This window comes from Otolemur garnettii, unplaced genomic scaffold, assembly GCF_000181295.1.
Source record: "Otolemur garnettii isolate 467f Iridium unplaced genomic scaffold, OtoGar3 scaffold00018, whole genome shotgun sequence".
NCBI lineage: Eukaryota > Metazoa > Chordata > Mammalia > Primates > Galagidae > Otolemur > Otolemur garnettii.
In genome coordinates this window covers 24,993,655-25,011,562 of record NW_003852413.1, presented here as the reverse complement: position 1 = coordinate 25,011,562, position 17,908 = coordinate 24,993,655, and the positions used below count along the sequence as shown (strand labels likewise).

The 17,908-nt window shown below is 43.9% G+C and overlaps 1 protein-coding gene and 1 pseudogene across 1 annotated transcript in view; one reads left to right on the top strand and one right to left on the bottom strand.

Annotated features, from left to right (window-relative positions):
- Positions 1-3,095, top strand: part of LASP1 (LIM and SH3 protein 1) — a 52,236-nt gene extending 49,141 nt beyond the window's left edge. The window contains exon 7 of the mRNA XM_003786431.3: positions 15-3,095. Coding sequence (XP_003786479.1) covers positions 15-188 — 174 coding nt within the window. The 3' untranslated portion in view covers positions 189-3,095. The remainder of the gene's footprint in view (positions 1-14) is intronic.
- A 1,561-nt stretch (positions 3,096-4,656) lies between these two features.
- On the bottom strand, positions 4,657-5,000 carry LOC100959201 (annotated as a pseudogene).
- Positions 5,001-17,908: the final 12,908 nt, after the last annotated feature.

Below are 17,908 nucleotides of genomic sequence, written 5' to 3'. Positions count from 1 at the left end.
TGCTTCCCCCACAGAAGCGGTACCGTGCTGTGTACGACTACAGCGCTGCCGATGAGGACGAGGTCTCCTTCCAGGATGGGGACACCATCGTCAACGTGCAGCAGATTGATGACGGCTGGATGTACGGGACGGTGGAACGCACGGGCGACACAGGGATGCTGCCTGCCAACTACGTGGAGGCCATCTGAGCCCCGGGCACCCTCACCTCTCCTCCTGGGCGTGACCAGTCCACCCTTCAGTGTCTGTTTTTTAAAATCTGCGACAGCTTGTGATTCCCACCCCTCCTCCAGCTTCTTTTGCCAACTGAAGCCTTCTTCTGCCACTTCTGCGGGCTCCTTCATCTTGCAGGTTTTCCCCTTGACCGACTTCCTGGTTTTCTCTCTGGATGGAACAGGCGTGGGCCTCTCTGCAGGAGGGCAAGGCTGGGCTGGGATGGGAGACGTGTTGGCTCCCAGCCTCCCCTTCCTCTCTCTTCTCCCTGCCTCACCCTTCCACCCAGCCCCTCATAAACCCTCACATTCCAGGGCTGGGTGAACCCCACACTCCTAGGACCTCCAGGGCAGGGGCTCCATACATTCCCTAGAGTAGTATCCTTTGTCCCCAGGTTTGGGGTGGGGGCCTCTGCTGTTATACAGGGTCCAGCACAATGGGCTTTACTGCTCTTCTAAGAGCTGGCTGCTGGCCTGGGCGGGGCTTTGCTCCTCAGTCTCTCCCTCCTCAAGGGCAATAGCCAGAGAGGGGAGTCCTATGCTGGCATGAATCTATCCCCCTCTGTGTTCCTTCTCACTGTGATTTTGCCCTCCTGCCCATGTAGACCTTGGGTGAGCTAAGAGCTCCCAGGAAGCACAGCTTGGGTCAAGTTCTTTTTTTTCTTTTTCATTGGGTCAAGTTCTAAGGACAGCTGCAGGAGGGAGGGGAACAGGGTGTTCTCTCCTGTAGCCCTTCTCCCCCACTCCCACCCCAGTCTCTGAGGACCCTAGCTTGCCTCCTTGGCTGCAAGCTGTCAGTCGTCCTAAAGGGATGGCCAAGGACGCCTTACGTCCTCTTGGTCTGCAGTGGCCTCCAGCCCCCAGGCTGTGGATTAGATGGGCCAATCCTCCCTCCCGGGAAAAGGTCTCAGGGCCTTCCCTGGCCTCTGCTCCCTGGCCTGATGCCAGGTGGTTTCGGAGCAGTGCAAGGCTGGCAGGGGCCTCTGTATCTCAGATGTGGTGGGCAGGGGCAGGAGTGCGTGTGTCAGCAAGTGTTTGTGGCAGGCACACGTGAGTGTGAGCATGAGGTTGAGAGGTAGTGCAGGGAGGGTGTGAGGGCACACAGCTGTCCTGCTCTGAATTGTCCGCAAAACCTACAGCTGGAGAGGAGGCTCATGAGGGAGAGAAGTTTCTGCTTCCCCATCTCCACATGGAGGAAGCCTACCCCTCACCCTGTGCAGTGTGCTGGGCAGCAGGAAGGGTTTGTGTGGAGTTGATGGGGGCTTCCTGGGTGTGGGTGGGGGAAGGCTCCATGGCCCTAGGCTCATCCTCCTCCCTGTCCCTGTGTCTGGGGCTACAGGGCAAGGTGCCAGGAGGACCCTATATCACCCACACTGTGGGTACCTAGCTCTGAGGGCTCTCCCTATAACTCCCGCTGGCTTACATAAAGCCCTCCTGAAGCAGGGTGGGGGGTCCCAGGGCTGCCACCCTGCAAGCACAGACTCCAGGGCAGGGAAGGGAATGTGGTGCTATGTCCAGTTCCTTCTCTCCACTTGTTGGTGGTCGTGATAACTCCTGCTGGACTTTATTCATCTCTGGATCTCCTTGTCACCCTGTAGGCCCTCCTCCCATCTTCACCTGCATCCATCCAGGCCCCATAGTTGACATCTTATCACTTTGTCCATTTGTGCCGTGCAGGTGAGGAAAGAGGCCTAGAGGTGTCTGCCTATTCAACAGTTGAGTCATCCTGGGTATTTTTGTCCACTGCTTGTTGGCTGATTGGGGAGGATTTGCAACAAGCCAGAGATTGAGGAAATGACTGTGAGTGAGGAGCCCATGCCTGACCAGTCCCTTTTCTTCTTGCCGGCCCCAGCCTAGGGGAGGACACGCAGAACATTTTACACTGGGCACCTTTGAAGATGAGGGAGGCAGAGGCTCTCTTGGGAACCTTGAGGGAGGTGCTAGTGTATTCCATTTCCTCTTGCTTTCAAAGCACAATGTGGATTTGAGGACCCATGGTCAGGGACATATCCTGTTCAAGGACCTGTAGTTGGGGAAGTGGCGAGTGAGTGGGTGAAAGTCCCACCTCCTATAGCGAACAACAACCCGTTGTCACTCAGCTTAATTTTCCTTCTCAAATGAGACAGGCCAGCCCCTGGAATCTTGCTACCAGCCCCTGCCTCAACTCTTCTCATCCTACAAATAGGGACCATTTTCTTATATATCCCCAGAGAGAGGAGGGACTGTCATACTGGTGCTGAGGGACCCAGAGGCTACTGGGTGTCCTTGTTCCTTACCAGAACCACCCATCCCTAGAAGAGCACAGAACCCCGAGGGTTGGGCCGATCCCCTGGTCTTTTCTACAGCTCACAAAGGTCTTTTAGCCAATCTGATCCCAGGAAAGACGCATCACAGCTAGAATGTGAATATAATTTTTGTGGACCAATAATGAAATGCAAGCCCAATGGTGAGAAAAGTGAATTCTCCCAACTCTGCTTCCTGTTTTCTCCCCTCATGTCCTTCCAGGGAAAACTCCTTTATTGCTTAATTTCTGCCTTTCCTCCCCTCACATATGCACTTTTGGCCCCTTTTTTATAGCTGGAAAAAAAATCAAAATACCACCCCACAAACCTGTATTTAAAAAGAAATGACCATGTGAAACTTGCCTCTGTCCAAACATGTTATCTGTGTGTATGTATGTGTGCGTGTGTGTGTGTGTGTGCAGCCGTCCGTTCATCTTTTTATATGAGGGTGTTGTCTTATTTTGGTCTGTTTGGTCTCCTCCCTCGTGGGCTTGTGCTCGGGATCAAATCTTTCTGGCCTGTTATGATTCTGAACATTTGACTTGAACCACAAGTGAATCTTTCTCCTGGTGACTCAAATAAAAGTATAATTTTTACCTGCGGACGTGGTTTCCTCTCTGGCTCTGAGGAGGTGTTCTGTGTGTGTGCTTTCATGCCCTGTCTGCTTGAGGGCCTTGGCCCATTGTGGTCCAGAGAGCCCTGCTGCCCTGCCCATGGCATCTACTTCCTCCTAGCTGAGAACCCCGCAGCACCCCGCTTCTAGTTTCTACCTGATCATCCCTCTCTGCCCAACATGGTAACACTCCCAGAAGCCTCCCTGAGCTCCCTGTCTCTTCCTGTTTCCCTTCCCCAGTTACTGTCTGTAACCCTCCACCCCACCGTGTACTCTTTATTTTTTAATTTTTTTTTATTAAATCATAACTGTGTACATTAATGCAGTCGAGGGATACAACGTGCTGGTTTTACATACAATTTGAAATGCTTTCATCAAAACTGGTCAACATAGCCTTCACGGCATTTTCTTAGTTATTGTGTTAAGACATTAATATTCTATACCTAGTAAATTTCACATATACCCTTGTAAGCTGTACTGTAGGTGTGGTCCCACCAATTACTCTCCCTCCATCCATCCTCCCCCCTCTCCTCCCCTCCCTCTTCCCTTTCCCCTTCTTCTTGGGCTATAATTATGTTACCTTGTACATCTTTAAATCCCCAGTACCCTCCCAGAAGCTGGCAGGGAGCTGCTGCTCAAATGTTTGTTGAGTGAATGAATGAGCCAGCCTGTGGGCAGTTGTAGCACTGGCCCTGCCTGGCAGGTCAGGAGCTCAACACGTGCTTGGAAGATGACAGGACATTCCACAGTGGGACAAGATCTGGATAAAGCCAATGATAAGGCAGCCTGGCAAGCCAAAGTACTATTTCCAATACCTTCCAAATGCATCTTTTTTCTTCCATCTTTCCAATAGCCATGTGAGAGAAGTAACTCTGATGTCCTTACAGATAGGGCTCACCAACACCCAGAAAGGGAAACAGGTTTGGTGGAAGTTGTGCAGCTAGTGGCAGAGCTGGGGACTTAGTCCTCCCTGATGTGATACATGTAATCCTACGAGGGGCCACCTCACCGTGATGGGCTGTGTGCCCTGATGGCTCTCATATTCGTATCTCCTGTGCTCTATGCCTTGTTTCAGGTGCTCAGGGTCTCTGACCTCTGGGCAGAGGGCCAGGTTGCCTCCCCTCTCACACAGTGGATTGGGAAGAGGATGTTGTCCGAAAAGGGGATCCAGTCCCTTCCACCCCCACTCGAGGATGCCAGTTAGCCTCACGTCCAGCTGCCTGTGGAGAAGAGCATTTCCCACTTGGGGCTCAGAATGAAAGCATTCTCTGGCCTCGGGGTTACAGAAGGGTGGAGAGGAAAAGGGTTTTCCCCAAACGGAGCATTTGTCAACTGGAAAAAGATATTCTCTGAGTCAGCAGAGCTGGAACACTGTGGGGAATGGCTGAGGCAACACTGACCCCCACTCCCCACCAAAAGGACCTGGCTGCTCAGTGTTTTCCCACCCAAGGGGGATGAGTTAGCAGATGCTTTTTTTTTTTGGCATCTCACAGACACATTTATTCATGCCACAAGTATATGGCACTTATACAAGTACACAGGGGCAGTCCAGGTTCCCACATGACACAGCTTGCTTAGCTCTACGGGCAGACTGATGGTCCACCTCATGCGCTCCAAGTGAGGTTGGTTAGTGATGACCATGAGCAGGGGCGGGAGCTTTCAAAGCTTTACTTCTTTTATTAGCACTCCTGATTTTATAAGCAATGAAGCTCGTCAATCAACCCCATTCCGATCCAGATCTCTTGGTAAACCTCGGTATAGGAAGGTTTCATGGGGACCCACCAATTTTTAATGCTTTGAAGCATTTCTTTCACCCGAATCTGTTCTGTGCGGCTACATCTTCCAGCTCTGTCAGTTTTACAGCACATCCTTGGCGCTAAAGCAACAGCTGGGCCCAGCAGAGACCCACAGCCAGAGATTGAGTTGGCAGATCTTGCCTCCTGTTGGGCTGCAGGAGCTGCAGAGCTGCAGCCTCTCCCCAGGAGGCTTCGTTCACGCTCAGCGATCTGAGGGTGCAGTCTGCTTTGGGGGGCATCCATGCCAAATCCGGGTTCCCTGCTCACAGAAAGCTCTGTGCTCTGGCTCGTGGGGACTGGCCAATGGGAAGTGTTTCTAGACCTTTCTAGAAATGGCTTAAGTTCCTGAGGTCTAGCATGATGAGGGGAATTTCTAATATCTTAACCCCAAGCCCTTCAAAAGAACTATTTGGGTTGGGGGCCAAGGAAACTAAGCCTCAGAGATGTCCCAGAGAATTTTTCTAATTTAATGGGAAGTAAATTGAAGCTTACAAAAAGGCACAAACCAACACAAGATATAACTCTTAAATAAAACACCAATCCTTTTCTCTTCAGAGGAAACCACTTGACTTCCCATTTGTAGACAGTTCCTCACAAGGATGGGCCTGTGAATTCTTCAGTGTCTTTGCTATGTGTAGCACTGTGCTGAGCTCTCTAGAGAGGATACAAAAGAAAACAAAACCACGGGTAGTGACTGCAAAGAAGGGAAGGGGAAGATGGAGAAGAAACCCGGGTGCTCATCCCACAGATGAAGTGACGTGAGCAAAATGCACCTCACGCTGACAAGTGCGGGCAGCTCAGGGGCCCTGTAGACTCACAGGTGAGCCAGTCTGGGGTGGGAGAAAGAGTATGGAATTTGGAGGCCTGGCACGGTGGCTCACACCTGAAATCCTGGCACTTTGGGAGACTGAGGCAGGAGGATCACTTGAGGTCAGGAGTTTGAGACCAAACTGAGCTAGAGTGAGTCCATCTCTACTGAAAATAGAAAAATTAGCCAGGCATGTGGCACATGCCACTCAGGAGGCTCAGAGGCAAGATGCTTTCCTGAGCCCGGGAGTTTCTGGTTACAGTGATGACACCACTACACTCTAGCCAGGTAAAAGAGCAAGACCCTGTCTCAGGAAAAAAAAAAAAGTCCTTGGAGCCTGCAAGTCCTTTTCTGAATCTTGGCTCCACTATTTCTAAGCTATGAAACCTTAGGCAAAGTTTCTGACCTCTCTGAGCTCCGCTTATGGACAACTTGGAGGGAGGCTGAAATTACACCAGGTGCAGTACCTGGTCCTGGCATAGTGTAGGAATTGCAGGTATGTGAACTCCATCCTCCAGGGATATACCAGCTTAGACCACATGAGACCTTTGTCCAAGCCCCCCTAGAATGTGGCCTTTAGAACTTGCCATGGTCCACGCAGTTCCCAGCCCTTATTTGTCTGCGATAATTTGCCGGAGATGTGTGAGAGGAAGAAGGAAGGCAGCAGCAGTCAGGTACCTCCTCCTACATTCATAACATGCAGACTCCACTTAGACACGAAGGGGTGGGCCTAGGCTCCCGGGGAGAAATTGAGAAATTGAGCCTCTTCAGTTCTGTCTGGTCTAAATCTAGCAGTTCCCTGGTTACCCACCCCCGGGTTTTGTGATTGGCTGGCTGGGGTGAGTGTGTTGCAGGCATCGGACTGCTTCTGAGCTGCTGAAGGAGCTGCAGCATCTCTTAGTCTCAGGCCCCTGGGAGGCGGAGGGGGAGGGGAAAGAACAAGGGCTGAGCTGTGCCGGGAAGAGTAGCCATTTCTCTTCACTGATTGCGGTGACCTCCGTGCTCACAGCTCACATTTTTCCAGAATCTAGGGGCCTCATCAGCCTAGGACTCCATAATGTTGGATATTTTCATCCTGATGTTCTTTGCCATTATAGGCCTGGTCATTCTGTCCTACATTATCTATCTGCTCTAGCGGCCTGGAGCTGCAGCGGGGAACCCACAGAACAACTCACAGGGAAAGGATGAAGCTGAAAGGCCGAGCATCCTGCTTGCTGACGCACCGGTGGATTTTTGCTTCTGGTCATGATTTCGGGTATTGATTCAGAAACAAAATGAAAAGAGCTTGTTTTCCTATTTTTTCTTAGATGCATTGATATAGCATTTCTCAGACCACTCTGAAGAGAATAAGAAATGCCAGTTTCTTTCTTGGGGACCTAGTTTAAAATAAATTTTTTTCAAATTAAAAATAAAAGCCCACAGTGTAAAGGGTTTTTAAGTAGCATGGGCTGGGAATGATGGGTGTGGCAGAGAAGGACTATTATTTCCTAATTTTTTCTTTGTTAAGAAAATCCCAAGTTGTCTGTTTTCTCCTAGTAATTAAAGGTAAAACATATCTCTGTATGTCGGCAGAGTTGTTTATGAATATGCTTGCCTAATTGGATTAAGTAATTATTAATTCATTCTTGAGGATGGAATAACAAAATTTACTTGGGGTGGGGTTTTGGGAGAAGATGTGCATTTTTTCCCAATTGGGATTTGGCAGAGAGGAGGGAAAAACTCCTAATTCTTTTCCTAATCCATGACCCGTACTGATACATGTATCTTTGCTGCTATCCCTATCTGAGACATTTTGTTTCTGGGTTTCCCACAGCTCCTGGTCACCAGTCCAACAAAGACCTCTTATCAACAGCAGCAGTCTCGCTGCCCAATAGACCCCTTCCAGAGCCTTCCTGACATGGTTAACCCCTGGCGAGCAAGGGGCTCTTTGAGCTCAGAGGCAGAGGCACTTGGCTGGGACATCAGGAACTCATGGACGTGATTGCAGATGCTGCATGTTTTTGAGCTGTAGATAGAGGGTGTTGAGAACACACAAAGTTGAAATGTGGACTCATTAAAGTTACCATGGATAATGGCTCAAAAATTCATTTTGGTAGCCTTTCCTTAGGTCTAAATGCAACTGCATATTGCACTAAAATATGTTCTTTCCTTTCCCTCTCACATGCAAGAATTCCCTTAAGTTCAAGACCAAGTTCAAGTTGTCTTATCTTCATGTATGAAGTAGTCACTTTATTACTGTCTTTATAGATTGCATAATTTGAGGTTGTGTGGTTTCTCTTGTCTCACTCTCCAGCCAGAAGGAACTTGTCTTTTTTAAAAAAAGATTTATCATTTCTTCCCCATCTCAAACCACTTGAGCCCCAACTTCTCACTTAAAGGGAGAAATGTGTATAGTCTTCCTTCTTTGCACCTGACTGAATTATAAATTATTGAAATAAGATGGTTATACTTACTTAGGAAAAATGTCTAATCCCCAAATGAGAGTTTTTTATTTAATTGTCAAATGTTCCTTTCCTGGGGGAGGGGGAAACTTTCAATATATTTCTCTGACCCTTTAGGGCAGAAGAAACTATGTATTTTGGGATTCAGAGTCAAATCAGCCCCCAAATCAAGGGTATTTTTTTTTTTTTGAGACAGTGTCTCACTGTGTCACCCTTGGTAGAGTGCTGTGGCATCACAGCTCACAACAACCTCAAACTCTTGGGCTTAAACGATTCTCTTGCCTCAGCCTCTCAAGTAGCTGGGAGTACAGGCATCTGCCATAACGCCCGGCAAGTTTTTTGTTGTAGTTGTCATTGTTGTTTAGCAGGCCCAGGCTGGGTTCAAACCCACCAGCCTCAGTGTGTGTGGACAGTGTCCTACCCACTGAGGTACAGGCACCGCCCGAATCTAGGGGATTTATTCCTTTGACAAATCCATCATAATTTGTTCTACATTTGTTTTTCCCTTATAGGTTAAAAATAAATAGGGAGAAAGATTAACAATATAGCAATAACATTGTATTCAGTTTCTCTGTTTTAAAAAGAAATAAAATCGGGGCATTATAATATATATATATACACACACACATATATATATATAATTTTGGGGGGTGGGGGACAGAGTCTCAAGCTGTCGCAGTAAGTAGAGTGCTGTGGCATCATAGCTCACAGCAACCTTCAACTCGGGCTCAAGTGATCTTGCCTCAACTTCAACTCAGGCTCAAGTGATCCTCTTGTCTGTTTTTAGTAAAGACAGGGTCTTGCTTTTGCTCAGGCTGGTCTCAAACTCATGAGCTAAAGCAATCCCCCACCCATACCTCAGCCTCCCAGAGTGCTAGGATTATAGGCATGAGCCACCGTGCCTGGCCAATATATTTGATAATTAAAGTGGCACACTTGCATTTTAAATTCTGGACAAGAAAAAACACTATTCTGGATGCTTTGTCTTCGCAGAAGATTATGTGATCATTAATAAATCATTTAAACTTAAGGGCTTCAGTTTATTCTGCCAAATAAAAGTGTTAGACAAGGCTCCCCCGTAGCTCAGTGAGTAGGGCTCCGGCCACATACACTGAGGTTGGCAAGTTCGAACCTGGTTAGGACCTGCTAAACAATGATGACAACTGCAAACAAAAATATTTGGGTGCTGTGGGGGGTGCCTGTAGTCCTAGCTACTTGGGAGACTGACTCAAGAGAATTGCTTAAGCCTAAGAGTTTGAGGTTGCTGTGAACTGTGACACCACAGCACTCTACCCAGGGCAACAGCTTGAGACTCTGTTTCAAAAAAGAAAATATTGGACTAGAAAATCACTAATATCCCTAACCATTTAAAAATTATTGGATTCTAGACAGGGCACATCTCTACTAAAATTAGAAAAACTAGCTGAGCACTGGGGCGGGCACTTACAGTCCTAGCTACTTGGGAGGCTGAGGAATGAGGATCTCTTGGATTCAAGAGATTGAGGTTGTTATGAGCTATGATGAGGCCATGGCACTCAGGGCAGAAGAGTGAGACTCTGTCTCAAAAAAAAAAAAAAAAAAATTCTAGAATTCTGGAATGTATTATCTTTGGAAACTATATCATTGAGAGCAGAATTACCACAGTTCTCACCATGTTGCCCAGGCTGGCCTTGAAGTCCTGGCCTCAAGCCATTCTCCCACCTCAGCCTCTTGCATACCTGAGACTATAGCCAACAGCTACTGTACCCAGCTTGGAACAAATTCTTTTTTTGTAAAGATAGACTCTCATTCTTTTGCCCTGTATAGAGAGTGCTGTGGTGTCATCAGAGGTCATAACCTCAACTCTTGGATTCAAGGAATCCTCTTGCCTCAGCCTCCCAAGTAGCTGGGACTACAGGTGTCCAGCACCATGCCTTGCTAGGGTTTTTTTTTTTTTCCCTTTCTACTTTTCGTAGAGACAAGATCTCACTCTTGCTGAGGCTGGTCTCAAATGCCTGACATCAAGCTATCCTCCATGTCAGCCTCCCACCCTGCGCTATGGGTGCCAAGCCTGTCTTTTCTTTAAACATTTATCATTTCTTCTCCACTTGAGCCCCAACTTGTCACTTAAGGGAAAAATGTGTACAGTCTTCCTTCTTTGCACCTGCCTGAATTACAAATTATTGAAATAAGATGGTTATACTCACTCAGGAAAAAGTCTTACCTCCAAATAAAGGCTTTTTATTTAATTGTCAACTGTTCCTTTTCTGGAAAAAGAAACCTTTCAACATATTTCTCTCAGTGATAAATACCACTGGTACTGGGCAAAATGGAGGGACAGAAGATTACCCATCTTTTCAATTACTTGTAAAATATAGTTAAAAAAATAAATACTTAAATTTTGAAAGAAATCTTATGACTTTGTGCCTATATCCGTGCTATAACTTGCCAGTTTATACCAGGTTTTTACTATGTTATTTTGATAAATTTTAAAATTTCATATTTAAACTGTTTGTACATTGGCATCCTAAAATTTAATAAAACATTTTTAAGAGTTACTTGTATAATATAAAGTTTTGTATAAATTTTATAAATTTGTGTCATAGGGTAATCATGTCCAATAAAAGAGGAGTGTACTTGGCTCAGGTCAATGTAGCAAAAAACAAAAAAATTATTTCTGAATAACTGTAAATTACTTAGAAAAATTAGTATGACATAATGCTAAGAATCATTACACTAATACCTGATTGTGTAGAAAAGTGATATATTGTAGGAGAAAGGATTACTAAAAGGACAGATATTGAGAAAGTTAAATAATGGAAAGGTAAATGTTACAGGGTTAAAACCACCTGTTACTCATTGCTCTGGGTGTATGGAATCAAATTCAAACTTCCTGAATCTCAAACTTGGCTTGACATGACTTATTACATTTTAATAACTTTGCTTGCTTTTATTTTTATTTTTATTTTTTGAGACAGAGTCTCAAGCTGTTGCCCTGGGTAGAGTGCCATGGCATCGTAGCTCACAGCAACCTCAAACTCAGGCTCAAGCAATCCTCTTGCTTCAGTTTCTCTTTTCTTTTTTTTTTTTTTTAGAGACAGAGTCTCACTTTGTCACCCTTGGTAGAATGCCATAGTGTCACAGCTCACAGCAATCTCCTCCTGAGTAGCTGGGACTACAGACACCCGCCACAATGCCCATCTATTTTTTTGTTGCAGTTTGGCTAGGGCCAGGCTTAAACCCACCGCCTTCTGTATATGGGGCCCGTGCTCTACTTACTGAGCCACAGGTGCTGCCCAGTGCCTCAGTTTTTCTATTCTCAGTAGAGATGGGGTCTCACTTTTGCTCAGGCTGGTCTAAAACTTAAGCAATCCATTGGTCTTGGCCTCCCAGAGTACTAGGATTACAGCTGTGAACCACTGCGCCTGGCCTTTGCTTGCTTTTAAAAGGCTTAAATATAGCATTATTAAGACTTTAAAAACCCTTAAAATACTTAATTAATTAATTTTGAGACAGGTCTCACCCTGTTGCTCTAAGTTAAGAGTGCTAAGGTGTCCATCTAATTCAAAGCAACCTCAAACCCCAGGGTTCATTCTCCTGAGTAGCAGGAACTACAGGCGCCCACCAGGATACCTGGCTATTTTTTTTTAATTTTTAGTAGAGATGGGTCTTACTCTTACTCAGGCTGATCTCAAACTCCTAAGCTCAAGTGATCCTCCCACCTCAGCCTCCCAGAGTGCTAGGATTGCATGAGTCACTGCTCATGGCCCATTTTAATTTTAAATTACTCTGGCTTGGCACCTGTGGCCAAAGTGGCTAAGGCGCCAGCCACATACACCTAAGGTGGTGGGATCGAATCCAGCCTGGGCCTGCCAAACAACAATGATGGCTGCAACCAAAAAAAAAATAGCCAGGTGTTGTGGCGGCTGCCTGTGGTCCCAGCAACTTGGGAGGCGGAGGCAGGAGACTAGCTCCAGGAGTTGGAGGTTGCTGTGAGCTATGCCACGGCACTCTACCCAGGGGGACAGCTTGAGGCTCTGTCTCAAAAAAAATAAAATAAAATAAAATAATAATAATTTTAAATTACTCAAAGTAATGGGATTTTTTTTTTTCTTAATAAGGTATTTAAGCATAGCTGAAGTGGAAAATTGTCTCATGTAAATATATTCTTTGTTTTTTTCAAACTGTAAATATTTACTAGGCCTAGAATGGCTTCGTTTAAGTTAGTTTTGCTACTGTCTAAAACAAAAATAAAACCAAAGTCATATATAAAGAGGGAACAGAAAAAGCCACTGACACAACTTCCATCATAAAATCAAAGACACTAAGGCAGATATATTTAAAAATATGTAAGAACTTCTTTGTTCTTAAAAACTGTATATGATCTTACAGTCATAGGAAATTGCAGGTAATCACAATACTTATTATACTTCTTGTCTTTTGAAACCAAAGTTAAACTATGATAATTATTGCATATAGTTTAGCAGCAATTGAAATATCAATTGCCACTCTGGGAGGCTGAGGCAGGTGGACTGCCTGAGTTTACAGGTTTGAGACCAGCCTGAGCCAGAGCGAGACCTTGTCTCTAAAAATAGCCAGTAAATAGCTAGTAAACAACTAGCAACAGGCACAACTAACACAGGCACTGTGGTGGGTGCCTGTAGTCCCAGCTACTTGGACGGCTGAGGCAAGAGAATCTCTTGAGCCCAAGAGTTTGAGGTTGCTGTGAGCTATGATGCCATGGCACACTACCAGGGGCAACAAAGTGAGACTCTGTCTCAATAAAAAAGAAAAGAAAAGAAAAGAAATACCAATTGTTGGCTCGGCTCCTGTGGCTCAAGCGCCAGCCACATACACCTAAGGTGGCGGGTTCGAATCCAGCCCAGGCCTGCCAAACAACAATGAAGGCTGCAACCAAAAAATGGCCGGGCGTTGTGGCTGGCGCCTGTAGTCCCAGCTACTTGGGAGGCTGAGGCAGGAGACTCACTTGAGCCCAGGAGTTGGAGGTTGCTGTGAGCTGTGAGGCCACGGCACTCTACCCAGGTGGATAGCTTGAGGCTCTCTCTCAAAAAAAAAGAAATACCAATTGTTTGGGGATTTGGTCTCTGAGTTTACACAGCAGTATAGTCTACAGTACTGTTCTATGTATAGAATATGGTTCAATTTATGAGTTGTTGCTAGTAAATAAAATTATTTAATTTTTTATATATATGCTATAATATTAAACATAAGTACACTTATACATACATATATAGGTAATTACAACATTATTTTATATTAGGACATTTCATTTTTTGATCATGGTTAAGCTTTAATTAACAGCATAAATGCAGATAAATTTCCCCACAAGAAACTCAATGACTTGCATAATGACAAACTCTGAACGAGTTGGAAATGTTTGATTTTAATGTGATCTTATTAATATAAATAAATAACAAATTTAGCAAACATCAAATATTTAAGTATCAAAGACATTTTACCATAAATACAATACTTTTGAAATAACAGTGCATATTTTTCAGTTTTGTGCACCTTTAAGAAAGCAATGATCTTAGAATGTCTATAAGCATTTGGCGATGCCTGTGGCTCAGTGGGTAGGGTGCCGGCCCCATATACTGAGAGTGGCGGTTCAAACCCAGCCCCAGCCAAACTGCAACAACCACAAAAAATAGTGGGAGTTGTGGCGGGCCCCTGTAGTCCCAGCTACTCAGGAGGCTGAGGCAAGAGAATCGCCTAAGCCCAGGAATTGGAGGTTGTTGTGAGCTGTGTGATGCTATGACACTCTATTGAGGGCAATAAAGTGAGACAATGTTTCTACCAAAAAAAAAAAGTCTACAAGCATGAATTTAAAAAAATTAAGAGCCTTTCCAAGGTTAAACAGTTGGGTCTTAAGTTTTTTGTTTTTTTTTTAAGTCTCTAGTTACTTGAGAAATTTTCTGGAATTGTATTTATTTTGTTGATAGAAAAAAATGTATCTGTAGTCCTTTGGAACTTTTTTCTTTTAACCTGGAGTAGACTGTCCAATACAGCTGTCCTATGGGTCATCTTTCATATCTTGGTAATCTTTCAATAAACAAAGAATCATATGCCCATATCCTGATTTCTTGAGGGTTTCACAGCTACCTGCTGTCAGAATTGCTACAGAAGCCACATTGCTAGTAAAGTATCCAATAACCAAAAAGACTTTTTGTAGCAGCTTTGTTTTACCCTTCACAGTATTTGTTGATATAAAAATCTATAATCATATAATTGATTACTAGTCACAAGAGGTTAACTCCCAAGTAATAATCACACAAAAAGAGGTTAGTGCTTGTTATTATTATTATTTTTTTTTTAAGACAGAGCCTCAAGCTGTCCCCCCTGGGTAGAGTGCTATGGCATCACAGCTCACAGCAACCTCCAACTCCTGGGCTCAAGTGAGTCTCCTGCCTCAGCCTCCCAAGTAGCTGGGACCACAGGCGCCTGCCACAACGCCCAGCTATATTTTGGTTGCAGCTGTCATTATTGTTTGGTGGCCCGGGATGGATTCAAATCCACCACCTTGGGTGTATGTGGCTGGCATCTCAGCCGCTTGAGCCACAGGCGCCGAGCCTAGTGCTTGTTATTGACATAAGATGGTTCTCCCAGTTGCACCTTCTGTTACCTTATAACAGCCCTAATCTCCAAAGGGGAATAATTAGCCTGGTAATAAAATCTTTGTCATTAACTGAATATCTAGAAGCAAGAACTAATTCATCATATGATGAGAAAAGTATGAAACAAGGTGCCTATTGTTCACGCTATGGAGAATTGCCTAATAAACAATGCTTGAACTTCTTGAACACTTGAACTGCTTCCCAAGTGTCATTTACCACCTGCATTGTGAGTATGATAGAGGTGAGAGGATAGAAGGGCATGAGAAGGAATCATCCAAAAAAATGTTAAGGTTCTACAGTTTCATTAGGTATAGAGTAATCGCATCTTAGCTTTTGGATGTGATATTGTATCACAATATACAAACTTTGGTTTGTAAGAAAAGTATCATCGTAAGTTTGTCATTAGTAGTACTATTAATGTGTGTGGTATGCCCACAGAAACAATAATAAAGATGAATATAACAATGTGTTGTTAAGTTTGCTTTGTAGTAGAAGTAAAAATCATCCTACATATCAAAGTCAGATAAGGGTAAGGATATCACTATGAAAAGAAAAGAAAAGGGCTGGGAGCCTTGGTCTTTTCATTTATGCCAATGTTCTAATTTACAAAAAGGTATATACTAAATTATTTGACTTGTTACTAGTTTATATAGTTATGTTATTATAACTGTTCTAGAGTTAGGAATTGACAGTCTCTAATGTTTTTAGAATATTCATTTTGCAAATGTTCCTTTTTTGTGACAATTTAAACATCAATAGTAATAATAATAAAAAATGTTTTTTGCAAATTAAATTCCCACTTTTTTTTTTTTTTTGAGACAGAGCCACAAGCTGTCCCCCTGGGTAGAGTGCTATGGAATCACAACTCAAACAGCAACCTCCAACTCCTGGGCTCAAGAGAGTCTCCTGCCTCCGCCTCCCAAGTAGCTGGGACCACAGGTGCCCGCCACAATGCCTGGCTATTTTTTTGGTTGCAGCCATTATTGTTATTTGGCAGGCCTGGGCTGGATTCAAACCTGCCACCTTAGGTGTATGTGGCTGGTGCCAAATTCCCACTTTTAAAATTTGATATTTTACTTTATTCCCAATGACAAATGTACTCAGGAGAAAAAAAATGGACCACTGAATTGAAGAAATGGCAAATTTGGTCATAAATGTTAATTATATCTATTAACAATTAAATGAATAATTTGTCCGTTTACATTTTATTGGTGGCAAAATGATACCATTTATCTACTGCCTCCAAAAATTAAATCACAAAATTCGTTTTGAGACAGAGTCTTGCTCTGTTGCTCCAGGTAGAGTGAAGTGGCATCATCATAACTCACAGCAGCCTCCAAGTCCTAGGCTCAAGTGATCCTCCTGTCTCAGTCTCCCAAGTAGCTAGAAGGTGCCCACCACAATGCCCAGCTAATTTTTTCTATTTTTAGTAGAGATGGGGGTCTCACTTTTGCTCAGTCTGGTCTCAAACTCCACAGCTCAAATGATCCTCCTGCCTTGGCCTTCCAGAGTAGGATTACAGGTGTGAGCCACTGCACCTGGCCAATTTTTTTTTTTAATGTTCCAAATTTCTGGGGAGGGTAAGATAATAATCTCACAATTATTGAAAATAATGAAATAATTATGAGTTAAAAAGAACTTACAGCAGCAGTCATATAAGTTCAAGTATGTAAAGAGACTCAAAATCTAAATCAAAGTTGGTTTAAACTAGGCTTCTTTTGTAAGCTTGCTGAAAATAACTGCTGTGGAGACTTGGTTAATTCAAGAACTTCACGGAAACTTTACAATGCCAAATTTCTTTCTTCAAGAGAATGAAATCTAGCATCTATTTTGTAAAATATTGAAAATATTCACTATTTATGTTAAAATATTTACTTTTTTCTTTATTTTTCTCTTACTTCCCACCAAATAATTGAATGAGATATATTCGTCACTTGAATCACCAGAGTTTTAATACATTTATGCTTTGTAAGCATATGTGAGAAAAAGAAAAAATGAATTAAGTTATGATTTTTACATTCTACCATCTGCCAACTTTTAATCTTTATAATCCAATTGTGAGTGAGTTCTGAAATTGAGAAGAAGAAAATGAAACTAAGTTAAAAGTAAGAATTTTGTTTTTATATTAATATGAAAATTAGCAACTCTGGAGAAAAAAAAATCCTGCCATCAATGAAATTATAGTTGGAAAATCCATGTAAGAAAGGTAGTGGCTTGGCACCTGTGGCTCAAGTGGCTAAGGCGCCAGCCACATACACCTAAGGTAGTGAGTTTGAATCCAGCCTGGGCCCGCCAAACAACAATGACGGCTGCAACCAAAAAATAGCCGGGCGTTGTGGCGGGCGCCTGTGGTCCCAGCTACTTAGGAGGCAGAGGCAGAAGACTCGCTTGAGCCCAGGAGTTGGAGGTTGCTGCGAGCTGAGATGCCACGGCACTCTACCCAGGGGGACAGCTTGAGGCTCCTGTTTCAAAAAAAAGAAAGGTAGTTAATTTCTGACCCTCCAAAAATGAAGGTAAATACTTTTGCTATTGAAATATAGTAAAATCTTTATTAGCACGATTTATATTTTCTCCACAATTTTCATTCGTCCTCTGTCCTGTTATTCCCTCACTGAGTCCTTTTTGCTAAATATTTGAGAATTTCTCACAATTTACACCCTACTTTTGCAGGTAATTTCCATATTTTCTAGTGATTTTTCCTTCCATCAGTTCCAGAGGTAAGTCAAATCTAGAACTTGGGAAAAGAAAGTGGGGGGAAGGAGTGGGGTTTTCAGAAGTGAAGTGATCAAGCCAAAGGAGAAGAAAAGCAGAGATCCAGGAGGACTCCAATACTATTTCAGCCCCATTTAGCACTGTAATTATTTCCCTGAGTAGTGGTGGTGGCCAAAGCTAGTCAGACTGAAACACAGTCCTAGAGATTCTTGTAATCCATTTAACAGAATGAAAAGAACCCTTATCTCTCATGGCCTGCTCTAACCACCTATGACTCTCTAGCTTCCTTCATCAAATCCTACTTTCTGAGATAAGGAGAAAAGCTTTAGGAATAAGTGCAAATTATTTGTGAAAATTGTTCCGGCAGCTGAGTAGCTACTTCCTTTCATTTTATCTTACCCATTATTTGCTATGTTTTTTTTTTTTTTTTTTT